Source organism: Aquarana catesbeiana, linkage group LG12 (assembly GCF_042186555.1).
Source record: "Aquarana catesbeiana isolate 2022-GZ linkage group LG12, ASM4218655v1, whole genome shotgun sequence".
Classification (NCBI taxonomy): domain Eukaryota; kingdom Metazoa; phylum Chordata; class Amphibia; order Anura; family Ranidae; genus Aquarana; species Aquarana catesbeiana.
Window position 1 is genome coordinate 73,612,609 of NC_133335.1, and position 26,550 is coordinate 73,639,158.

Sequence of the window (26,550 nt, forward strand, 5' to 3'; positions counted from 1 at the left end):
TTGGCTACCACGCCGTTCAGTGACACATGCGCACACAGTATCTAGTGCACGAAATGACGTACAGGTATGTTGTTTTAAAGGATCTGCTACTGATGGGAGGGCTTGGTGCCAGATACGAGCATACCTTCAGACATCTAGTGACATCCTTGCCTTGATGGGTCAGGGCTGGTTCAGGGACAAAAGGGGGACCTCCTCAATATTAGGTGGGTGGTCATTAAGTTAAAGTGATACTAAAGTCTTACATTTTTTCCTCATTTACAAATAACAAACATGTCATACTTACCTGCTCTGTGGAGTGGTTTTGCACAGAGAAGCCTGGATCCTCTTCTCAGGTCCCCTGCTGGCGCTCCTGGCCCCTCCCTCCTGCCCCCACAGCAAGGAGCTTGCTATGGGAGCATGCGGATTGAGACACTGAGCTGTGGCTCAGCCCTTTCCCCTCTCTCTCCTCATTGGCTCACTGACAGTGGCGGCAAAAAACCGTGGCCGCTGTAATTCATGTGCCCGGCGACCGAGGATACATTCATGCTATGCATGAATATATCCACTGCATATAGGGGTTGGCGAGGAGAGAGGGGGCGGCGCCCAGGCGCCCTTAATGGATGGACCGCCACTGCTCACTGACTTTAAATGACCCAATGGCACCCGCTGCTGTGTCTCCGCCAATCAGGAGGGAGAGTCCCAGGCAGCTGAGGCTCTTGTGCAACATCACTGGATCGAGATGGGGCTTAGGCAAGTATGAACACAGAAGGTTGCTTGCTCAGAACCTCCGCAATTTAGAGAAAGTCTTGTTTTTTTGTTCTTTTTGAATACAAGGTTTTCGATGATTTAGGCCCCTTTCACACTTGTACGACTTGTTCTGTGACTTGGGACTGCAAAGTCGTATGACAAGGGGGCCCCCAGATCCCCCCCCCCCCCATGTGAATGAGTATGACATTGTACCCCCACCCATTCACCTAAAAATAAAAAGTGTCAAAAATAAAACACAGTACACAGGTTTTTAAAGTAATTTATTAGGCAGCTCCGGCGTCGCTTCCGATTTCTTCTGTGTAGTGCATTTTATTTTTGACACTTTTTTTTTTTTTTGGGTGAATGGGTAGGGGTAAAATGTACCCGATACTCATTCACATAGGGTAGGGGCCGGGATCTGGGGACCCCCTTGATAAAGGGGGCTTCCAGATTCCGATAAACTCCCCGCCCGCAGACCCCGACAACCAATGGCCACGGTTGTCTGGAAAAGGCCCTTGTCCTTATCAACATGGGGACAAGGTGCTTTGGGGTGGGGGGAGCAGGGCCCCCTTGCCCCAAAGCACTCACCCCCCCCCCCATGTTGAGGGCATGCAGCCTGGTAAGGCTCAGGAGTGGGGGGGGGGGGCGCTAGCTCGTCCCCACCCCCTTTCCTGACCTGCCTTGCTGTGTGCTCCGATAAAGGGTCTGGTATGGATTTTGGGGGGCTCCCACGCAGTTTTTTCTGCATGGGGGTTCCCCTTAAAATCCATACTAGACCGAAGGGCCTGGTATGCTCTTGGAGGGAAAACCCATGCCCCCCTTTTTTTTTTTTTTTTATTTGGCGTGGAGTTCCCCCTAAAGATTCATACCAGAGACAGTGCCTGGTATTGTCGGGGATCAAAGACGGATCCCTATTCATTGAAGTCGGACTTCAAGTCGCAGGGCAAAGTCGGATCCACAGTCATACGACTGTCGTGTCATACCAGTGTGAAAGGGGCCTAAATGTGATAGAGAGGCGCAGCAAATGACGTCATGATCTATTTGCCTCGGTTAATCAGAGAACGCTTTGTATTTATTGGGAAAAAAAAAAAAAAATAGCTTGAGCAGCACCTAGAAAAAACAGGCACCGACTGTATATAGCACAGGATACTACAGTGAATTTCTGCATTAGGCCGGCCCTTCCACTACATAGTTGATTGAAGATCTAAAGGAGATTGTACAATCAGATTGTATGGTACATGGTCAGCTGTCAAGTGCTGAACTATAGAATACGATCTCTATTTTAGTGCATCCATGATTATTTAGCTTTTATAATATAAAAACGATTACTTTAAAAAAAAAAAAAGTAGCCCAACTTCACTAAATTCAGTAGTCTCAATGAAAAAACACCTATAGCCCTCCTGCCCACAACTTGTAAATTAACATTCCCAATCACAATGCCCCATGCGAAAGAAAGGGTTAATAAATGTTTCCTAGCAGCTGACTTTTACACTGCTGTAGTTTTCCAATCCTGACTGCCAACAAACCAAGGTCTCCACTGACCAATCAGCGTGGTTTCTAGTGGTGCACCAAAATGAGAATTCTGGACAGAAACCAAAAATTCAGGATGCACTTGGCCAGAAATCAAAATAGACGATTTTAAATATATATATTTTTTATATATAATTGTATTATATTCGACTTTTTAATTAATTGTTCTTGAAGCGCTTTTGCATTAAAAAAAAAAAACAAAAAAAACACAAAACAGCTAAGAAAAAATGCATCCCTTTAAATTCTATGTATGTCTTCACACTGGGCCGTTTCGCTTCCATTGCGGTGTAACACACCTCCCTATTGAAAACACATCAAAAACGCACCCATGTTGCATTTTTGATATGGTTTGTGAGTCACATAACCTTTGCAAATCACGTCAAAATCGCGTGCATTTTCAGTGACCATTATCGGCACCTTTTTTCCTACCAGAAAAGCGCAGTTAACCCCATTTTCGGCCAGCGATATATCGGTGCATCCCTAGTGGTTTCTAATCATATGACTACTAGGTCAGCTCTAGCACAGAGATTGCATGCAGGCTGGGGGGCTCTCCTAACAAAAATGAAAGCTTTTAGCTTGCAGATGACACATCATCACCTTCAAACACTGTCATGTATTTAATAGAGCAATTGTCAAATACAAGTACACTATTAAAAATAATGAACATTTTCGTATAGAACTTATAAGAGCCTATAATAAAAACAGAGCAGTGTACCAAATAAAAAACCTTAAATGTCCTTAGTAAATAATAAATATGTATACAAATTATTTAAGGGTGTAAATTAGTCATGGGAAGATTGTTATGATAACTGATGCATTCTGATGATGCAAAATTTAGCCTGGGAAAGCAATCGTCTCTGGTCACAAAGGGTTAAAGCAGAGCTGCACAATGCAAAATAGGTATTAAGCCAATACATGGCAAGTGATGGATAGAATATGTCACAAGGTGCCAGATCTGCCCCTATATTAAAACAGCCTGCAGACTACAGCACAAGACTTACCTAAAATGTCCCAACTCCCAACACCCCCTTTCTCCATCCCGGAATACAACATGCACTGTGAAAACACATATTGCCAGGGCTGCAACATAGGGGCGGACCATGCCCAAGTATATGCAAATATCAACTTTCAGAAAGTCTGTGTGTGCATGTTGGGGGTTTTTGTCAACATGGAGTTCTGCTTTAACAGCTTGTGAAGACACATTTCGTACTCAAAGGCGAGTCAAATGCAAAATGCATTTAGGTGCTTCTGGCTAGGGTTGTCCCGATACCACTTTAAGACCGAGTACAAGTACTGATACTTTTTTTTAACCTCATGTGACAGTGGCACTAATATGCAGCACTGATGACGCGTGGACTGTCAGTAGTTTTACATTTTTATTTTATTTTTTTTATAATTTTCTTTTATACAATTTATTTTCAGTTTTTTTTTTTACAATCTTTTTTTTTGGGGGGGGGGGGGGGGAGAGAGAAGTGGACGTGTCATTGTGTTTTTTTTTATTTCACTTTTTACAATTTAACCTTTTAAATATTTATTACAATTTTTTAATTTTTTTTTTATCAGCCCTGTTGGGGGGCTTTGGTGCGATATCAGGGGTCTAAACAGACCCCTGACATCTCCCCTTTGAGACATAGAAAGGGACTGAGGACACAGATTCCCCAGTCCCTTTTTCTGCAGCCTCAGCTGCACTGGAGATGAATGGACAAGAGACAGTGGCTCCTCTCCATTCATAAACTGAAGCATAGTAAACACATTTGGAAAAGGAAGCAGCCGGTAAATTACAGATTTACCGGCTTCTCCCTCCGCTCTCCATCCTGAAAGATCCAGGACAAAGGGGGCGGAGGAGCACGGACAAGGAAACGGAGCAAGGACAGGGGAACGGAGCAAGGACAGGGGAACGGAGCAAGGACAGGGGAACGGAGCAAGGACAGGGGAACGGAGCAAGGACAGGGGAACGGAGCAAGGACAGGGGAATGGAGCAAGGACAAGGGAACGGAGCACGGAGGCAGGAGCAGAGGGGGACTGGAGGAGGATACAGGGACAGTCAGGAGTGATCGGTGCGGAGGTGGGGGGAGTTACAAGCACCGATCCCCCTGTATAGATTTCAATATACTGTAGCAGCTGAAGGCCACGGGGGGAGGGGGGGGAGATGAGAAGTGGCTGTCAGCTGCTATATTGAAATCTATACAGGGGGATAGGTGCTTGTAACTCCCCCCACTGCTGCACCGATCATCCCTGACTGCCCAAGTATTGGATCAAGCATCGGGGCATTTGCTCGAGTACAAGTACTCGGGCAAATACTAGTATCGGATACTGATACTTCTGACGTCACAAATGATTTGCTTTGATATACAGGTTGACCTTTAGCCCCCGTTCACACTGGAGCGATTTTGACAGGTCAAATCCCATGACAAGGCGCACCCTACATTTGGTAATGGCAATGTTCAAATCTATGCAACGCTGACTTCGGTGCCGCATCAATTTGAAAAAGTAGTTCCTGCAATACTTTTGCTGATTTCAGGTGTAACTTGGATAGACATCTGTGTATGAAGCCGCACTGACATGCGGCTTTGAAATTGTGCGATTTCAGATGATGTCGCACGATTTCAAAGCCACATTCAATGTGAACGAGGGCTAAAAGAAGAATTCTAAGTATAGCAATTTTTTCATAGTTACAACATTCACACTTGGACCAAGGTAACTATTTATATACCATAGTTAGCTAACGCCACTGGAAGCTGGAAATCACTGAAGTAGACACTACTATACCAGTGATCTCCACTAGCTTCAGGGTCCTGTGCAGTGTGAATACAGGAGGTTGGTCGCTCCGCACATGCACCATTCAGAGAATGCTTTGCATGGATGAGATGGGGAGTATGATGTCACTGACCTGTCTCTCCACCTTGCCCAATTAGAGAAGGTTTTGCATTCATTGAGATAATGGAAAGCTCCTTCTAAATGGCGCATGTGCTAAGCGGCCAACCTCCTGTGTTCACACTGCAGCAGGGCAGCCACTCAGCACAGGACCTGGAAGCTAGTGGAGAACACTGGAGTAGTGTCCTCTACCACAATGTTTTCCAGCTTCTAGACAGATACCACAGGTATGGTATATGCATAGTTAAGCCGGCCATAGATGGTTCGAATCTCAGTCTGTTCAGCAGGAACTGGCCAAGATTTGAACCATGTATGGGCAGGCTGAACATATCCAAGTTGATCAACTTGGGCACAACCAGCCTGTCGGATTTTACATGTGGTTATTCCTAGCAGCTAATATATCCACTAGCAAAAATCACAGTGTTCTCCCAGCAGGGGGGAGGGAACACAATGGCTCAGCGAGAGAGATTCCCCCCCCCATCAAGACAGTCAGTCAGTATTGATGGAGGGAATCGGGCATTTTTTTCGCTTTGTCTATGGCCGGTCTTTGGTACATTGGTCCAACTTAGAATAATGTAACTATGTAAAAATGCCATACCTGAAATTCTTCTTTAAAGTGTATGTAAACCGACATTTTAAAAGTTGGGGACCACCTGTAAATACCTGGTGATCCTGTCAGCCTTCTTGGACTTTCTATTGGTTCTTGACCATTCTAACAAAACAAAAAATAAATAAAAAATCAGTGCTAGTCGGGTCAGGATACATCCCTTCTTCTCTTGGACCCACAGGACTCCATGTCTATGTCCCCCTACATGGCCCAACTGATGGTTATTAGTAGTCTCAGCCCCCACCCTTCCAAGCTTACATGGCCACCATTAAAACAAAGTGGGTAATAGTTCCTTAAAAGATAAGGGGTTAACACTTTCTTCACATGAATAAAAACTGCTTTAGCATTTATTTATTGAGCAATAAAAGTAACCCAGATGCAAACAAAATGTGGTAATGCGTTTGGGCTTCAAGTTACACATATCATGGTAACCCTATAAGGCTCATGTACATGGACACTTGTTTGCCTCTGAGTTTCCCCAGGCAAACCAATGTGAATGCAAAAGCAACTCCAAGTAGATCAAAGAAAATAAAAAAGTAGCTTAAAGGCTAAGTTCAAATTTATTCACTTTTTTTTTCTAAATTCCAGCTCCCCCATGTACCAATATAGCATTAATGTACCTATTTTGCAAAAAATAAAAACGCTTTCCATTAATTGTACAGACGCTTACCTCACTCTCTTCATGGATGTTTAAACACGCTGCTCGATTACTTCTGCCTTACTTCCTGGACAGACTTTAGGTCATGACACAGGAAGGAGTTGACCAGCTGAAGGTAGATGATGTAGGCTGTGTGCTAATGAGATCAGTTGGTCAACGACTAGACTAGGGGGGGCGCGTGCGTGCTCGCAGCGCGATGAGGGAGCCAATGCGCGTGCCTGGTGGCCACAATGTTCGTCGGCACCCGCGATCGCTCCTAAGAGAGACAGAACGGAGATCTGTCAATGCAAACAGACAGATCTCTGTTCTGTCAGGAGAGAGGAGACAGCTCTGCTGTTCATACTGATTATGAACAGCGATCAGTCAGTCTCCTCCAGGCAGTCCCATCCCCTCCACAGTTAGAAACACTCCCTAGGACACACATTTAACCCCTTGATCCCCCCCCCCCCATGTTAAACCCTTCCCTGCCAGTGACATTTATACAGTAATCAGTGGTTATTTATAGCACTGATCGCTATATAAATGTCAATGGTCCCAAAAAGTGTCAAAAGCGTCCCATTTGTCCGCTGCAATGTCGCAGTCCCGCTAAAAATCGCTGATCACCGCCATTACTAGTAAAAAAATAATAAAAATGCAATAAATCTATTCCCTATTTTGTAGACGCTATAACTTTTGCGCAAACCAATCAATATACGCTTATTGCGATTTTTTTTACCAAAAAGATGTTGAAGAATACATATCAGCCTAAACTGAGGAAGAATTTTTTTTTTCTGGGGATATTTATTATAGCAAAAAGTAAAAAAAATATGTTTTTTTTTTCAAAATTGTGTGTCTTTTTTTATAGCGCTTATAGCGCAAAAAATAAAAACCACAGAGGTGATCAAATAGCACCAAAAAAAAGCTCTATTTGTGGGTAAAAATAACATCAATTTTGTTTGGGTACAGTGTTGCACGACCGCACAATTGTCAGTTAAAGCGATGCAGTGCCGTAAAAAATGGCCTGGTCATTAAGGGGGCAGTGGCAGTGCTGGGGGAGTTTTTGGTGCTCTTGATCAAGGTCATCTGCTGTAGTGGGGACTTTTAATGGCAATTCTAATCACAGGTAGTATTACTCACTGTGTCTCCGGCTTCACTGTGTCTCAGACTTTGTGGTGTCTCGTAGCAGTGACACCTATGCCAAAATCAGGAGATAGGGTCTCCTCCAGCCCCTCCCTCTTAATATTCCGCACCAGTCAGCTGACCTCTAGTCTCCGCCCCCCAGCCATGTTGCGAACTGAATGGGCGGTTGCGAAGAGGCTGAGTGGGTGGCCGCAGGCTCCAGGAACAGGCGGCCACAAAAAGGCTGGGAGAGCGGTACAGGCTTCAGGAACAGCCCAGGATTCGGTGACCCCTGGCAAATCATCATTTGACCCCCAGGTTGAGAACCACTGCTTTAAAGCATCTCTCTGAGCAACTGAAAGAGAAGCCAAACCATTTCAAATGTGAGTCAATGCATCTCAAGAGTACCTGAAAGTTCTCAAGTGATTACTGTGTTCAATCACAAGCCATAGAGGAAATTGTAAAATCAGTTTGTGAAGTGTGCCAGCATAACTTGCATGAGAAAACTATGAACTGGAATTCCAAAAGTGACCCATGATAAATGCTTAACGGTCCCCGCTCAGGCTGTCAGGGTCTGATGAGTTGGATGATGCTGGCTAGTGAAGGTGCAGGCTGAGAAAAGGTCCATCCATACCCAAAGCATATTGGAATTGGAATTCTGAAGGCTACTGTAAGCAGCCCAGACACCTTTATTACAGTTGTAATAAACCTTAACAAAAAAAAAAAAAAAAAAAAAAAAGGGGAAGAAGAGGACGTCCACAACTACATTGGAGGAAGATTGTTTCTTTATAATTATTGCTATTCTTCTCCATTGGACAGTCCCTTAAGACGCTGGCCTCCCCTGCCTGATTGCGGGTGTCTCCTTAGCCACGCCCCTGCTCCCTACACCTAGCAATTTTACTCACGGCAGCCCCCTCTATAACCCAGAAGCAGTGGAGGAAAGCGTGTAAATTGTGGAGGACCTAGTGGCGGCACCATGATACTAAAAGTAAGTGTTTGAGGAGGGGGGGGGGCATTAAAAGGTCATTGGTAGTTTTTTTTTTACCTTAAAGTGGTTCTACAGGCTGAAGGTTTTTCACCTTACTGTATTCTCTGCATGAAGGTAAAAAACCTTCAGTGTGCAGCTAACCCCCCCCCCCCCCCACCCTAATACTTACCTGAGCCTGACCTTGTTCCAGCAATGTATACAAGAGCAGCTGCTCTCCCGACTCTTTCCCTTCTTGCTGCCTCAGGCACAGCAGCAGGAGCCACTGGCTCCCACTGCTGTCAATCACAGCCATGAGCGGAAGTGAGGCCGAGCCCCACTCTGTCTACAGCGGGGCTCAGGAGTGAGCTTGCACAAGTGCTATGGAGGCACTCAGCGGAGGGGTTAGGAGCACTGGCGGGGGACCTGAGAAGAGGAGGATCAGGCATGCTATGTGCAAAACCACGACACAGAGCAGGTAATTATTGCATGTTTATTATTAAAAAAAAAAAACCTTTAGTATTGGCTCCCAGTGCTGTCAATCAAAGCCAGTGACAAGGGAGCGAAGGGAGTAGCAGCAGGGATCAGAAGTGCCCCCATGAGAAGTCACTTCCCATGGGGACACTGAACAAGGAGAAGGAGTCAGCAGCGCTGTCGGGGGAACCCGAGAAGAGGAAGTTTAGGGCCGCTTTGTGCACTACCGTTGCACAGAGCAGGTAAGTATAGACATGTTTGTTTTTTTAAAACATCCTTTACGATCACTTTAATGCAGAGAATGCATTAAGGTTAATTTGCCAAGCATTTAGTACCACCTTAAAGTGAATCTTCACCCTAAAAAACAATGCGGATGTACCTGGCTCCAGCCCCTTCGCTCTACCACAACTAAATATTTTTATTTTTTTTTCCATTGCTTTCTTATTTCTTGGTGCTGCAGGTCTGTACTGGCACCATTCTCACCTGGGCAAGAATGACATTGCACACACAGATGTGCTGAAGGTCTCTGCCAGGCTTTGGGACCCACAGAGACCTTTCCACTTCTCTTGCTTAGCATGTGCGCAGATGCAGCACGGGGTTCTGCCAAATCCCAAAGGTCGGGCACAGCCCTCGGCGTATCTGCTGGACTATCAATAATGGCAGCGCCAGTGCAGAGCCACAATAAACTAAACCCAGGAGCCTGCATTCACTATATCTGGTCTCCCACAGTACACAATACATGGAAATGCAATAGTTTTAGAAAATTTAAACTGCTACATACCTTTTTACATCAGCAGTGACTTCTATCAGTGTCTGGTTAAAAGAGAAGTAAAGGGGTTTCTTTTTTTTTCAGTTTCATACTTACCTAGGTGGATGCAGCATCTGTCTGATGCTACATCTGTCCCCCGGCACCTCTACACTGACAACCAAGCGATCGAACATTGCCGATGGCTCAGTTCTCCCAGCTCTCTGGGCAGAGAGCTGCAGACTGTCAATCACAGCTCTTCGCTCTGCCCACCCCCCTGCACTCACAGGAGTGCTGAGCTGTGGAGGGGCGGGAAGTGGCCGTCTCAGCTTCACAGTGGTTCGATGAGAGGCTGAGACGGGTATCAATCCAGGTACCTGGCGGATCCAGACTCCCATTGTCATGATGACGCGGTGCCTGGACTGATTTCTGTGACGTCAGAGAGCAGACTTCAACCCGCTCTCTGCTGAAAATGGGTACCAGGTGTGCAACACAAATTGTACTCCTGCGATCTATAGGAGAAGCCCAGCCAAACGAGCCCAGGCTGAACTTCTCCTTTAAAGCTTGTAGGAGGAGTCTTCATTCTCCCCTGATTGTCCTATGAGGCTGCAGGACCCATGACCCCATTTGGACACTGCTGATTGGCCCGGTACTGATCACATGCACCCTCCCAAGAATAAAAAAAAAAACTCTAGCAATACACACCAAACTGACCATGTGTAGCTTGCCCCCAAGGCTCTGTTCTATCAGGAGATGGATTGGGGACAGTGGAAGAAGGGGAGGATCAGAGAAGACAGGTTAAAACAGATACAGCATATACAGACTGATTTTACTGGGTTTAGAAACATTTAAATTCCTCTATAATAGACTATTTTTTGAACAACTAATAAAAAGCAAAAATAAAAATAAAAAACGAAGACAAACTATTTTAACTGTTTAGAACAATGGCAACAACTTAAAGCAGAGTTCCACTCAAAAGTGGAATTTACGCTTATCTGTCTCCTTCGTCCCTCTGGTGCCACATTTGGCAACTTTCAGGGGGGAGGGGTACCTTTGAAAACGACCCGTGGGCGGGACGAAACCGGTCAGGTGACCATAGGTGGTGACATCATTTCCGGCCAGCTACTTCGGGTTTCGGTTTTACATTGTTTTTATATGAGTGGAGTACCTGGAATTTTGGATGTTATACAATAAATATACAGAATTACACTATATAGCTTATTTTGCCATTTGTACCCATCCCTGGAGGTTCATTGAGGACAAAACCTTTTGTAGCTGGAGTTACAGCCTGTGGGACCACAGAGCCCAGCAGTCCTCATAATGTTTACACACTTCTCAATGGGATTCCGGGATTTCTGATGGCTCAGTGAGAACAACGCAAGCTGCAGTGATACAGTCAGTGGGACTACTAAGCCCAGCCACCCTCTCAAAGCGCATTTGACTTCTGTTATGGGAGTCTTGGATCTTTGGTGAGTGAGAGGGCACACAGAGGGGAGCACAAATTTTGCACCGATGTTTGTCTTGGCACTTTATAATGCATCCGATTAAGTTGAAGTTGCACTGGAAAAACCTCCTTAGATTCACAACTTTATATATTTATTAATTTGTTCACTGGAATTTATGGACTTTATATATTGTTATTTTATATGAGATTTTTATGATTTATTTGGTGATGTATTAGTATAGTGTATAGTAACGCTCTTATCCGGTTCACATTTTTAAAGGCACATGCACTTTGAGAGCAGCAACCTTGAATGTTAGAAATAAAATTAAATATAAATATAAGTAATTCCTATCACCAATTATTCTTTTTTAATCACTTGTTTAGCACAGGAATTCACGGTGTCATACACTATTTACCTACACCTGTTTTTGACAGTTACCCATATCCCGCTTCCAGGAGCAGCGCCATGGAAGTTCGGCCCCCCTCCTCCTTCCTCCGCCGCCAGACCAATTAGAAAGCGCAGCGTGCTTCGCGCATGCGCAGAAGCCGCAAGGCTTCAAAGGCAGCAGCAGCACCCGACAGCCGGGGTTCCGACATCGTGGGCTCCCTGGACAGGTAAGTGTTCTAATATTAAAAGTCAGCAGCTACAGTATTTGTAGCTGCTGACTTTAAAGTTTTCATGGGGTAGCTGGAACACCTCTTTAAGGCTAATGCCGCGTACACACCATCGGAATTTCCGTGAGAAAAAAAAACTTGGATGGTTTTTCCGACAGAATTCCACTCAAGTTTGCCTTGCATACACAAGGTCACACAAAAGTTCTCTGAATTTTCGACCGTCAAGAGCGCGGTGGCGTACAACACTACGAGGAGCCGAGAAAATGAAGTTCAATGTTTCCGAGTATGCGTCAAATTGTTTCCGAGCATGCGTGATTTTTGCGTGTCCGAATTGCATACAGACTAAAGCATTTTCGGATAGGAACTTTTCCTGACTGAAAAATAGAGAACATGCTCTCAATTCTGCCAGCAAAATGATGGAGCATACACACGGTCGCATTTTCCGACAAAAAGCTCTCATCGGAGTTTTGCTGGCAGCCTTTCCGATCGTGTGTATGCGGCATTAGATTTTATTTTAAAGGGGTTTTTTTTTTTTTTTTTAATAAGGTAAAAGCTTTCAAAGGCTGAACAGCATGCAATCAGTATGAAAAGTAAAATGTTTCTTTTCAGGACATAATGCAACATGTATTACAATCTTCTACATGAAGAATAAGAATATAGGTTGTGCTCTGAAATAAATGTGATTGAATAAAGGAGGCAAACTCTTACCTATGGTAGTGATTACTGTAATAGCAAAATAAAAGGAGCCAGCGAATTTCCACTGCTTGCCTGCACGGTGAGGCTCGGACTGCAGAACTACGCGCTCAATCTCTCGATAGTCCTCGTCAGAAAAATCATATTTCTTTTTCAGGTCAGTTCTTTTTTCCTCCAGGATCCGTTTTCTAGAGGTTTCAGACTCTGATTCAAGGGCATCAAAGACGGCAGCTCCCACCAAGAGATAGGAGAACATGCACAGAATCAGAGAGAGAGTCCTTATATTCTGCTTCTTCATTTTGTGCAGGAAGACTGATAATCCCGACTTAAACATCAAACTGGACATTCATTTACAGGCTGACCTGCAAACGTTCAAATTCTACGACAGTTGCTGGCACCAGACAAATCCCCAAGCCATTGGTGGAACCTGAAATATAATAGAATGACTGTGAGCTGTGTAAGTATCACACTGAGGAAGAGCGTCAGGATATCAAACACAACTACGCATGTGACTTGCTTGTTTCAATATGTCACAAGGCGTGAAAGTTGTGAGAAGTTAGACATTTAAAAAAAAAAAAATGTATGTAATAATATAATATATATATATATATACACACACTGTAGTCTCGCAAATATGTGGACTGCAGCCCTTTTATTTGTGAGCAGTGTTCACCTATAAGAAGAATTAGGCTAGCACATTTAAAGAGACATAGGGGTTGATTTACTAAAACTGGAGAGTGCTAAATCTGGTGCAGCTCTGCATGGTAGCCAATCAGCTTCTAACTTCAGCTTCAATTAAACTTTGACAAAAAAAACCTGGAAGCGGATTGGCTACCATGCACAGTTGCACCAGATTTTGCACTCTCCAGTTTTAGTAAATAAACCCCACTGTCACCTTGCCCATTTAGGGTAAAGTGACATTGTCTTTGTAAATGGCCAAACCCTATCTGCCAATACTTACCTTGTCAGAGAGCCACCATAGCACCTGCCTACATCACAACTGCTACTAAAATCCCTATTGCACAGGTTTCGGATGCTAAGGGGTGCAGTGACGCCACTGCCGTGGTCATGTGATGTTGCCTAAGCCTAGGGATTGGCTGTTACACATGAGCATTGGCACACAGGAAGTCCCATGCTTTTCTATACCTGGAAACACTAGGTGGTACTGGGAAGGATAGATTAGGTAAGGCACTAGGCTGGGAGGGCTGTGAAGTTGTCCTTAAAAAAGAATTCCCATTTCAATTTCTCAGTTTTCTGTCCCCAAGGAACAACTGTACCACTTGGTCCCATATTCCTATGTACCTTGTAAGCCTAGCTATAAGGTCAAACAGGATGCCTTTCCCTTTCCCCCCCACAGTCATCCGACAACAAAGCTAGCAAGGAGCTGGCTAGTTGAGTGCTATTTAGTGCTTGTCTCGACTCCACCCACTTGCCCAAGATAAATGGCAGCAAGAGGAATGCAGACACGAGCCTGTCTCTCTGAATTCCTCTTGCCGTCACTTGTCTCTGGCAAGTTCTTGGAACCAACAGAAGTGTTGGTTATCAATTCTTTGTCGAATGGCTGTGGGTGTGGAGGGGGGCACAGTGTCTAAGCTTTGCAGCTAAGCTTATAAAGCACATTGGAATATGGGACAAAGTACTAAATGTACTTTGGTCCCTGGGGGGGGGGGCACAACACCGAAAGAAAAAAAAAAAAAAAAAGGAAAATGGGAGTTCTTCTTTAAGCCAACTGATAGTTTTTTACATCTTTGAAAACTCAACGGGTGAAATCCTAACCTACGTTTTTGGTTTTACATAGCTGTGCTCATAAGTATTCCCATCCTACCTGTTGATTTTTTTTTTCATATGAGGAGGAATACAAAAAGGGGGATCCTGGAACAGGCAAACAGGGTAGATAAAAATCAATGATAAAAAAAAAAAAAAAAACATTTTTTTTTTTTATTTAAATCTTATTTTTTTTATTTTTATCAAATTTATTTTAATAAAATGCTTTTGGAGTAAAAATCTATCCACCACACCCCTTACCTTGTTGTGTCACTGCCGCATCACCAGCTGTCCCATTAAAGTGAATGGGACTGTTGGCGAGTCAACAGGGGGTTAGAGGAGGAGGCGCTGCGGGACATATATGACAGTTGCTCTTTAAAAATTATGATTTAAATCAAATCCACCCTGCAGGCAAATGTAGGCAGAAACCCCCAAACCTTCCTAGCGTTTAGAATAATGGCATCCACCTTCTTTGCGCCACTTATACATTGTACTGTTTATCACATTTGGTTGAGCTGACACTTAGTGTACATATAACCAAAACTTTTTAAAGTTTTAGATAAAGTATATGTGTGTCCTGTTAAAGCGGAGCACCACCCAGAAGTGGAAGCACGGTTTATTAACACCCTTCCCTCCCTCCATTGCCACATTTGGCACTTTTTTGGGAAGGGGCGACAAGTACCCACTTCTAGGTAAGATCGGCGTTCTCCTCCCTCCTGCCTTCTGGGACTTGTGCATGTCCCAGAAGACAGGAACGTTTCCAAACGAAGCGTGACTCGGGCAGTAGGAAACCAACTGTGAAGCCTGAAGGCTTCATTGCCGGTTTCCCTTACTTACAATGTCAGTGTCTGCACCCGAAGCCGAGGGACGAATTGGCTCGGGGTGCCGACATCGCGGGATCCCTGGACGGCAAGTGTCCTTAAAAGTCAGCAGTTACAGTATTTTAATTATTTTTTTCAGACTGTAACTCCGCTTTAAGAGATAAGTATTGTGTTAGAAAATTTTTTTTAAAAAACCCATTATACTCACCAAGGTGGATGCAGCATTGGTCTAAGATGCATCTGTCCCCTGCCGATATTAGGGGATTAGTCTTCAGTGAGCAGAGAGCCATGACTGTCAGTCTCCGGCTCTCTGCTCTGCCCCTCCTGCACTCAGTGCAGCATTGGGCTGTGGAGGGGGTGGAAGGGGCTGGCTCAGTCTCTGAGCGCATTGAGAGTCCAAGACAGGTGCCGGTTCAGGCTTTTGGGTGGATCTGACCATATCGTTGGGATCTTTTCAGAACCTGGACCAGCTCCGTGACATCAGCTGACCGTGGACTTTAGCCAGCTGTTGACTGAAAACAGGTCACAGGACTGCAGAACTAAGTGCACTCCTGTGATCCATAGGAGATGTAGGGCCAAAAAAGCTTTGTCCCTACTACTCCTTTTAGGAGATTTCCCTTCACTTCCCATCCTCAACGCCTAATGGGAAGTGAGGGGAAAGCTCTAAAAAGTAGGAGATGTTAGAGTTGTCACATGAACTGATTTCTGACTGTCTTCTAAAAGATACCCTTTTGTTCTAGTGACAACTTTAAAATTTTGGAATTCCCTTAACTTCCTGTCCTAGTGACAAAAAAAGAACGAATCTCTCATGGGGAGAGAGCAGTATACACTTTATAGAAGTTTGAATCCTTCCCTACTCTATCCAAAACTGTAAAAAAGGTTTTGGCTATAATATTTGGCCATTAAATCAGAAGTGCAGAATGCTTTCGTTGGTAGTGCACCAGGTGCCAGAGGGCTATGGGATAAAGTAAAGGTATGATTCTCAACAGAATCCGAGAAAATGTATACAACTCAAAAACATACTGAAAATATACTGAAATCATGGACCCTAAAAATAAATAAAAAAAACACACCGATAGCACCGCCTTTGTAAAATGTATGGCTAAATTGGTCTTCTAATACAGGGCAGCAATATAATCAACTTTGTAAATAGATTTCTCTCCTCATATTGTAAAAAATAAGCTTTCAAAAGAGCTTCGAGGTTTCCACATATTAAATTATAAAACCTCAGTATTATTTTACTGCCCTACTGCCTTACATAACACACAAAGGCGTGGTTACACTTTAAAGCAGCCTTTTTAACATAGAAGAACCCTTGAAATAACTTTCTGGGCTCAATGAACCTCTGCTAATTACTGTATCTACAGCTCACAATCCATTAACGCGATGGTCAGTGAGAAGAATGCTCTTTACATTTGTGTCAGTGGGATGAATCCTCCCTTATAGATAGCTAAAATGGATCATTGTTTTTTTTTTTATAGTCACTTATCTGAAAGTCAGAAAATGCTCAAAGAACCCCAGCCTCTGGAGCAGCCTCTTTCAACCATTTTAACATGGAGGACTCCCTGATCCCAGGGAACCCCTGCTAATAATTACTATCTGCAGCTCACAATAGATTACCGTGATGGTCAGTGAGCAGAAACCGCTTACTCTTGTGGTCATTCAGAATAATCCACCCCTTACAGATAACTGTTTTTAGTGGTTAGTAGCTACTTAGCTAAGAAGCAAAAATTGTTCATTTCTCAAGAAACCCCTAGCGATCTCTGAAGGAACCCTGGATAAGGAAAGGCTGCTCTGGAGGAACCCTAGGAATCCATGGAACTCTGAAAAGGTTGGTCTGATGGAACTTTAGGTATCCATTGAGACAGTATTGGGAAAGGCTGTTCTGGAGGCACACTAAGAGTTTGTAGAAACCTAGCTGAGAATGGCTGCTTTGCAGAATCCCTAGGAATCCACAGAAGTCTGGATGAAACCCTGGATAAGAAAGGCTGCTCTGGAGAAACCATAGGAATCCTCTGAAACCCATGGAATCCAAGGAAAGGCTGCTCTAGGGGATCCAAGGAACCCTGGATGAGAAGTGCTGCTCTGGAGCATACCTGGGAATCCAAGGAACCCTGGATGAGAAAGGCTGCTCTAGAGGATCCCTGGGACTCTGCAGAACACTGGATGAGAAAGGCTGCTCTGGAGGATCCCTGGGAATCCAAGGAAGCCAGAATGAGAAAGGCTGCTTTGATGGATCACTAGGAATCCATGGAACCTTGGAATGGCTGCTCTGGAGGATCCCTAGGAATCCATGGAACCTTGAAAATGCTGCTCTGACGGATCAAGAGGAATCCAGGGAACCTTGGAAAGGCTGCTCTTGAGGATCCCTAGGCACCCATGGAACCTTGGAAAGGCTGCTCTAATGGATCACTAGGAATCCAAGGAACCTTGGAAAGGCTGCTCTGGAGGAACCCTGGGAATCCATGGAACCTTGGAAAGGCTGCTCTGAAGGATCCCTAGGAATCCACTGTATCCTGGAAAGGCTGCTCTGGAGGATCCATAGGAATCCACTGTTTCCTTAAAAGGCTGCTTTGGAGAAAGCATAAGAATCCAAGGGTCCCCGGAAAGGCTGCTCTGGGGGAGCCAAGGAACTGTGGATGAGAAAGGCTGCTCTGGAGGATCCCTGGGACTCTGCAGAACAAAGGATGAGAAAGGCTGCTCTGGAGGATCCCTCTGAATCCATGGAACCCAGGATGAGAAAGGTTGTTCTGATAGATCACTGGGAATCCATGGAACCTTGCTCTGATGGATCTCAGGGAATCCAAAAAAAACCTTAGAAAGGCTGCTCGGGAGGAACCCTTGGAATCCACTGAATCCTGGAAAGGCTGCTCTGGAGGATCCCTTGGAATCAAAGGAATCCTGGAAGGGCTGCTCTGGAGGATCCTTTGGAATCTCTGGAGGATCCCTTGGAATCCACTGAACCCTGGAAAGGCTGCTCTGGAGGATCCCTTGGAATCCACTGAACCCTGCAAAGGCTGCTCTGGAGGATCCCTAGGAATCCACTGAACCCTGCAAAGGCTGCTCTGGAGGATCCCTAGGAATCCACTGAACCCTGCAAAGGCTGCTCTGGAGGAACCCTAGGAATCCACTGAACCCTGCAAAGGCTGCTCGGGAGGAACCCTTGGAATCCACTGAATCCTGGAAAGGCTGCTCTGGAGGATCCCTTGGAATCAAAGGAATCCTGGAAGGGCTGCTCTGGAGGATCCTTTGGAATCTCTGGAGGATCCCTTGGAATCCACTGAACCCTGGAAAGGCTGCTCTGGAGGATCCCTAGGAATCCACTGAACCCTGCAAAGGCTGCTCTGGAGGATCCCTAGAAACCACTGAACCCTGGAAAGGCTGCTCTGGAGGATCACTAGTAATCCACTGAACCCTGGAAAGGCTGCTCTGGAGGATCCCTTGGAATCCTGGAAAGGCTGCTCTGGAGGATCCCTTGGAATCCATGGAACCCTGGTAAGGCTGCTCTGGAGGATCCCTAGGAATCCATGGAAAGGCTGCTCTGGAGGATCCATTGGATTCCACTAAATCCTGGAAGGGCTGCTCTAGGTTTCCTAGGAATACACAGAGTCCTGGATGAGAAAGACTGCTGTAAAGTCTCACACCGGGCTGTCCAGAGGTTTGGGATGGACACATGGAATCATGACCTTGGACATGTCACTTTTTTAATCCAACAATTCCATGGAAGCGCTATCACCCTGATTCTTCCATCCTCTGTTATATAATGAATGATAACAGTACAGTACATAAATCTATATGAAAGCAATGATGACAATGAAGCTGTAGTAAGCTATGAGCTGAGTGATGATGTCCATGGGAAGGACGTGTGAGAGGTCTATGGGAAGGACGTGTGAGAGGTCTATGGGAAGGACGTGTGAGAGGTCTATGGGAAGGACGTGTGAGAGGTCTATGGGAAGGACGTGTGAGAGGTCTATGGGAAGGACGTGTGAGAGGTCTATGGGAAGGACGTGTGAGAGGTCTGTGGGAAGGACGTGTGAGAGGTCTGTGGGAAGGACGTGTGAGAGGTCTGTGGGAAGGACGTGTGAGAGGTCTATGAGAAGGACGTGTGAGAGGTCTATGGGAAGGACGTGTGAGAGGTCTATGGGAAGGACGTGTGAGAGGTCTATGGGAAGGACGTGTGTGAGGTCTATGGGAAGGACGTGTGTGAGGTCTATGGGAAGGACGTGTGTGAGGTCTATGGGAAGGACGTGTGTGAGGTCTATGGGAAGGACGTGTGAGAGGTCTATGGGAAGGACGTGTGAGAGGTCTATGGGAAGGACGTGTGAGAGGTCTATGGGAAGGACGTGTGTGAGGTCTATGGGAAGGACGTGTGTGAGGTCTATGGGAAGGACGTGTGTGAGGTCTATGGGAAGGACGTGTGTGAGGTCTATGGGAAGGAGGTGAGAGGTCCATGGGAAGGAGGTGTGAGGTCCATGGGAAGGAGGTGTGAGGTCTATGGAAGGTCCATGGGAAGGAGGTGTGAGGTCTATGGGAAGGAGGTGTGAGGTCCATGGGAAGGAGGTGTGAGGTCCATGGGAAGGAGGTGTGAGGTCCATGGAAGGTCCATGGGAAGGAGGTGTGAGGTCTATGGGAAGGAGGTGTGAGGTCTATGGGAAGGAGGTGTGAGGTCTATGGAAGGTCCATGGGAAGGAGGTGTGAGGTCTATGGGAAGGAGGTGTGAGGTCCATGGGAAGGAGGTGTGAGGTCCATGGAAGGTCCATGGGAAGGAGGTGTGAGGTCTATGGGAAGGAGGTGTGAGGTCTATGGGAAGGAGGTGTGAGGTCCATGGGAAGGAGGTGTGAGGTCCATGGGAAGGAGGTGTGAGGTCCATGGGAAGGAGGTGTGAGGTCTGTGTGAAGTCCATGGAAGGAGGTGTGAGGTCTATGGAAGGAGGTGTGAGAGGTCCATGGGAAGGAGGTGTGAGGTCTATGGGAAGGAGGTGTGAGGTCCATGGGAAGGAGGTGTGAGGTCCATGGGAAGGAGGTGTGAGGTCCATGGGAAGGAGGTGTGAGGTCCATGGGAAGGAGGTGTGAGAGGTCCATGGGAAGGAGGTGTGAGAGGTCCATGGGAAGGAGGTGTGAGGTCCATGGGAAGGAGGTGTGAGGTCCATGGGAAGGAGGTGTGAGGTCCATGGGAAGGAGGTGCGAGGTCCATGGGAAGAATTCCTCTACATCTGTCTGTACTATGAAGAGGGGAGTGATGAAAGCTCGGCTTACCCTGTAGAAGTGCGGTGGGAGGCCTGTGTGTTCCGTACTTGTCCCCCCAGTGTCCTCCATCCTCCTCAGTTCCCGTGTCCCGGTGATGAGAAGTAGTAGATCGCCATGGTCTAGGTTGGCGGTCCGCTCTCCATCACTCCCCGGTGCCTTTTGAACTGGCGCGCGACAGGCTGCTGTCTCAGCAATTGCGGGCTGAGTGCGCAGGCGCGGCTCTTTAACCCTTGACTGGGGGGGCAGCATCGCCTTGGAGATGTGCCATAGCAACGGAGACAGAAAATTTAGAGATTTTACTCCCACTTAGCAACATAGATGTGGCGATCAGCGGCGCCGCTGTGCTAGATCGGAGGGGGGAGGTCACTGGTCTCCTCTGTGATCACAGCTGACGTCATTGTATTCTTATGTCATATAATCTGTCAAGTTACTACTTTTAAAGAGAAACTTCACCACCCCCCCCATAATTTATCTTTTATATATTTTTCTCTGTGATATGCTGAAATAAATGCTCATAAAATAACAAAACCAGCGTCCTCCTGCTGTAATCGCTCGCTGAATGGTGGGTGGCACGCCGCCATCATCTCTGCTGATGTACCAGGAGCTGACTGTCTCTTTGTGGTTCTTGTAGCCCCCCCACCCAATGACTGAGGTCACAGTGTTCTAAATGCCTGACTTGGGGTGGCTGCGGGGAGTGCGCCATTCTCACTTCAGCCAGAATGTCGGAAGGTAGTCAATGGCTCATCCACACGGACACCGCCCTTTACACGCACATGAACTTTAATGGCATCCCAGTCTTAGTCCGTAGGGTTCAATATTGAGTTGGCCCATCCTTTGCAGCTATAACAGCTTCAACTCTTCTGGGAAGGCTGTCCACAAGGTTTAGGAGTGTGTCTATGGGAATGTTTGACCATTTTTCCAGAAGCACATTTGTGAGGTCAGGCACTGATGTTGGAGGGAAAGACCTGGCTCGCAGTCTCTAATTTATCCCAAAGGTGTTCTATCGGGTTAGGGTCAAGACTCTGTGCAGGCCAGTCAAGTTCCTCCACCCCAAACTCGCTCACCCATGTCTTTATGGATCTTGCTTTGTGCACAGGTCCAGGTCATTTGGTGGAGGGGGGGGAGATTATGGTGTGGGGTTGTATTCCAGGGGATAGGCTTGGCCCCTTAGTTCCAGTGAAGGGGACTCTTAAGGCGTCAGCATACCAAGACATTTTTGGACAGTTTCATGCTCCCAACTTTGTGGGAACAGTTTGGGAATGGCCCCTTCCTGTTCCAACACGACTGCGCACCAGTGCACAATGCAAGGTCCATAAAGACATGGATGAACGAGTTTGGGATGGAGGAACTTGACTGGCCTGCACAGAGTCCTGACCTCAACCCAATAGAACACTTTGGGATAAATTAGAGCGGAGACTGTGAGCCAGGCCTTCTCTCCAACATCAGTGCCTGACCTCACAAATGCAGTTCTGGAAGAATGGTCAAACATTCCCATAGACACACTCCTAAACCTTGTGGACAACCTTCCCAGATGAGTTGAAGCTGTTATATCTGCAAAGGGTGGGCCCACTCAATATTGAATCCTATGGATTAAGGCTGGATACACACTATAGAACTTTTATTGTTCGATTTCCTTTAGATTTACCGTCAACTATGTAGTGCAAGGGCCTTCCTGATTGTATATAAATAGAAAGTGTTTAGGTTTGACCTCATATTATATGGTTTTTGGTAAATCTAAAGGAAAAAAAATCTAAAGTTCATGTGCATGTAAAGTCAGGCATCCCAATACTTTTGGTAATATAGTGTACATGAACCTGTGCAGCACAACTTTCCTAAAGCGGCACCTGCACACAGGTGTAAGATCCTGAACCCAGAACATTTGCATTACGTTTGTGTGCAGCCTTGCACAGGTAGCAGTACCCATCTTCATACAGCTGCCTGCAACAATTCATGTCTATGGGCGACAGGACGCAGCACCGGGAGCTCCAAGTCACACAAATACGCCAGTTTGTGTGGGTGGCCAACTCAATATTGAACCCTATGGCTAAAGGCTTGATTCACGCAAATGCGTTTTTTTGCATTTTGCAGAAATGCAGGGAATTTCTTTTAACATGGGTTCCTATGAAACACGTTCACATCAATGCATTTTTGTACCCTCTGCGTTTTTGGAAAGGGTTGGGGACTTTTTTTTTTCCCACAAAATGCAGCGTTTTGCATGTAATAGACTTCAATGGACCCGCATCCAAAACACAAGTACTGCGATTTTAGCTCGATATTACTGCGAGTTTAACAGTGAAATGTAAAAAAAAAAAGGAGCCAGTTTTTGACAAGTCCCTTATTAAAAAATAGCTCTGAGCTGTCTACTTCCCAAGCCGTCTTCTCCCGCCGCCGTCTCTCCCGGTGCTGTCTTCTCCCCGAGCCGTCTTCTCCCACTGCCGTCTTTTCCTGGAGCTGTCTTCTTCCTCTCTGCCGGTTACCCGCTAAAAACAAAAAAAAGGCCACTCTTGTCCTGAGGCTGTCTTCCCCTGTTGTGAAGTCCCTCGCTGTTTGACACCTCTTATATAGCCATTGGGCGTAGCCATCCGATGACATCACCCAGAGAACCCGTCCCCTTGTGACGTAAAAACGTAGTTACATAAGGCTACTTTCACACTGAGGGGTTGCAAAACCGCAGTAAAAACGATGAGCGTTATTACCGCATTTTTGCCACGTTTTTGCAGCGTTTTTACTGCATTAGCGGTAAAAATAGCGCTAATGCCCATGCGTTTTAATTGCGTTTTTATAGCATTTTTTAAGCGTTAGCGTCAGCAAACCTGACCATGTGACCATGCGGTCATGTGATCTTCCCCACAGTTTCTGGGCGTTTTTAAATCGTTATTACCGCGGTTTTACCGCGGCTTTACAGCGTTTCCCATTCATTTCAATTGGGATAGACGTTTTTACAGCGCTATTTTATGCGCCCCAAAGATGCTCCAAAAAAGCTGTTTGCAGGATTTTTTCCAACGCACAGCCAGCACAACGCTTCAGTGTGAAAGGTTACACTGAGATACATGGGGGGCGTTTTTCATGCGGTATTTAGGCGGTAATTTTAGCGCTAAAACGCCTGAAAAACACCTCAGTGTGAAAGGGGCCTAAGACTGGGATGCCATTAAAGTTCATGTGCGTGTAAAGGCAGGTGTCCCAATACTTTTGGTATTATAGTGTAAGTTATGCACATTCCATACCTGGAGGAACTTACCTGGTGAAAGTGCAAAATCACTGTCGCAGTCAGTGCTACTTCATCCCTTTAAACCCGAACACATATGAATTACACAGGTTCTGAGGCTAATGTAATGCAGATAAGGCACCAACTGAGTTTTATCACCACCTTAATCAGCCACAGAACCTGTGTAATTCATATGTGTTCAGTTTTAACCGGTTCCCGACTGGATCACGCAGATATACTGCGGCGGAATGGCTCTCCTTGGCGAAATCCTGTATATATACGGCTTTGCCCAGGAGAGCCACCAAAGGGTGCACGAGCACTGCCGAAGGGGGGAAAAGCTCGCTGCACAGAGGGGACCCAATGCGCGTGGCTGCCGGCCATGCGCGATTGCGTGCACGAGAGCCAGCATGGGGATTTGTGTGTGTGTAAGCACACAACTCCCTGTACTGTCAGAGGAGAGGAGACAGATTGTGTGTTCCTACAAAGTAGGAACAGCGATCTGTCATCTCTCCTAGTTAGTCCCATCCCCACACAGTTAGAACACAGTGAGGGAACACACAGTTAACCCCATGATCGCCCCCTAGTGTTAACCCCTTCCCTGCCAGTGACATTTATACAGTAATCAGTACATATTTATAGCACTGATCGCTCTATAAATGTCAATGGTCCCCAAAATGTGTCAAGTGTCCAATCTGTCCGTCGTAATGTTGCAATACCGCTAAAAACCGCAGATCACCGCCATTACTAGTAAAAAAAAATTATAATAATAAAAACGCCATAAAAATGCCATAAATCTTTCCCATAGTTTGTAGACGCTATAACTTTTTGCGCAAACCAATCAATATACGCTTATTGGGATTTTTTAACCAAAAATATGTAGAAGAATACATATTGGCCTAAACTGATGAGAAAATTTGTTTTTTAAAAAAAACATTTGGGGAATATTTATTATAGCAAAAACTAAAAAATGTTGTTTTTTTTTTCAAAATTGTCACTATCTTTTTATTTATAGCGCAAATACCACCAAAAAAAGCTCTATTTGTAAATTTTGTTTAGAAACAGCATTGCATGACCGCGCAATTGTCAGTTAAAGCGACGCAGTGCCAGATTGTAAAAAGTGCTCTGGTCAGGAAGAGGGTAAAACCTTCCGGGGCTGAAGTGGTTAAAGGGATGAGGTGGCACCCTATTGTGATCCATGATTCCTGCTGTCTTCCAGGTCCTGTGCCAAGTGTCCCTGCAACATAGTAACCAAACCACTCAGCACAGGTGTGATTCAGCGAACGCCTTGTATCTCAATCAATGAATACAAGGAATTTTCTGATTTGATGAGATGGACATCATGTTGTTACCACTTCACCTCTCCACCTCAACTAATCGATGAACTCCAGGTACAGCATATGTATACTAATACTAATGTGACCATGCAAAAAATAAACTTTTTTTCCCTCTTGTCTGTGTGGATTTCCATCAGGAGCATTGGTTTCCTACCAAATCACGTTTAGTAATAGGCCAATTTACCAAAATCCAATTTTGATGACTTGGATATTTGCCTAAAGCAGTGGTCTCCAAACTACGGCCCTTTGCTTTCCTTTATGTGGCCATTGGGCACTATTCTTCCCACTGACATTAACAATGGGGCATAATTCCTGCCACTGGCACAAACAGTGGGTCAATATTCCTCTCATTGCCATCAACGCTGGGGCATTATTCCTCCCACTGATACTAATGATAGAGTGCTATTCCTCTCACTGGCACCAATAATGGGGTATCATTCCTCTTCAAGGACACAAATCATGGGGTACTATCCCTCTCACTGAGAGCAATGATGGGGCTCTATTTCTCCCACTGACACTAATAATGAGACATTATCCCTACCGCTGACACCAATGATGGGGCACTATTCCTCCCACTGGCACCAATTATGGGGCACTATTCCTCTCATGAACACCAAAGATGGGGTGTTATTCCTTTCAAGGACACCAATGATGGGGCTCTATTCAGGGCCAGTGCTAGACTATTTTGCGTCCTAGGCAAGACCAGCTATTGCCCCCCCCTTCCTGTACACACACTGCCCCCCTTTAATGCTATACCTCCTTGCTGTACATACTGCCCCCTTTAACAGTACACCCCCTTCCTGCACATACTGCCCCTCTTCCTGCACACACTGTGCCCTTTAACCCTACACCCCCTTCCTGCATACATTGCCCCCGTTAACTCTACACCCCCTTCCTGCACACACTGCCCCCCTTTAATTCTACACCCCCTTCCTGCACACACTGCCCCCCTTTAATTCTACACCCCCTTCCTGCACACACTGCCCCCCTTTAATTCTACACCCCCTTCCTGCACACACTGTCCCCCTTTAACATTTCACCCCCTCCTTCCTGTACACACTGGGGGAGGATCCTGAGAAAAAATGCACGTGGAGTGAATTTGTAGAGATTACATACTGTATGCCAGGGTGTGAAGTGGATGAAGAGCTGCAGGAGGAAGGTGGACCCAGTGAATGGCAACAGCATGTTCATGAGGCAGGTGACCAGTGACAATTGAAGAGGTCTGGTTTAGAAAGTGACACATGGGGATGGATGATTATTTTGTCATAATTTAACAGTAATTGGAGATCCGTGATGTAGCTTGGGGGAGTCGTAGCGGAGAGAGTTCTGTTATCAGCATCGGGTACTGGAGCCTGCATTCTTGCTTCCAGGACTTGCGGTAGGACTGCGGGAAACCAGGATTATGCTGGTGCTGGTCTTGGGTAGGGAAAGCAGGGAAATCCGCAGCCATGGCTGCACCCTAGGTGGCAGTGCGCCCTAGGCGGCTGCCTAGTGGTAGCACCGGCCCTGGCTCTATTCCTCCCTCTGGCACCAATGATGGTGCAATATCCCTCCCACTGATGATGTGGCACCATTCCTCCCACAGACACCAACCATGGGGCACCATTCCTCCCACAGACACCAACCATGGGGCACCATTCCTCCCACAGATACCAACCATGGGGCACTATTTATCCCACTGACACCAATGATGGGACACTATTCCTCTCACAGACACCAATGATAGGCCTCTATTCCTCCCACTGACACCAA

The 26,550-nt window shown here is 45.9% G+C and overlaps 1 protein-coding gene across 1 annotated transcript in view; it reads right to left on the bottom strand.

The window, feature by feature from the left end:
* Nucleotides 1-20,628, bottom strand: part of LOC141114397 (potassium channel subfamily K member 9-like) — an 85,838-nt gene extending 65,210 nt beyond the window's left edge. Inside the window, exons 1-2 of the mRNA XM_073608046.1 lie at nt 20,269-20,628; nt 12,444-12,855 (exon numbers count right to left, since the gene is read on the bottom strand). Coding sequence (XP_073464147.1) covers nt 12,444-12,774 — 331 coding nt within the window. The 5' untranslated portion in view covers nt 12,775-12,855; nt 20,269-20,628. The remainder of the gene's footprint in view (nt 1-12,443; nt 12,856-20,268) is intronic.
* Nucleotides 20,629-26,550: the final 5,922 nt, after the last annotated feature.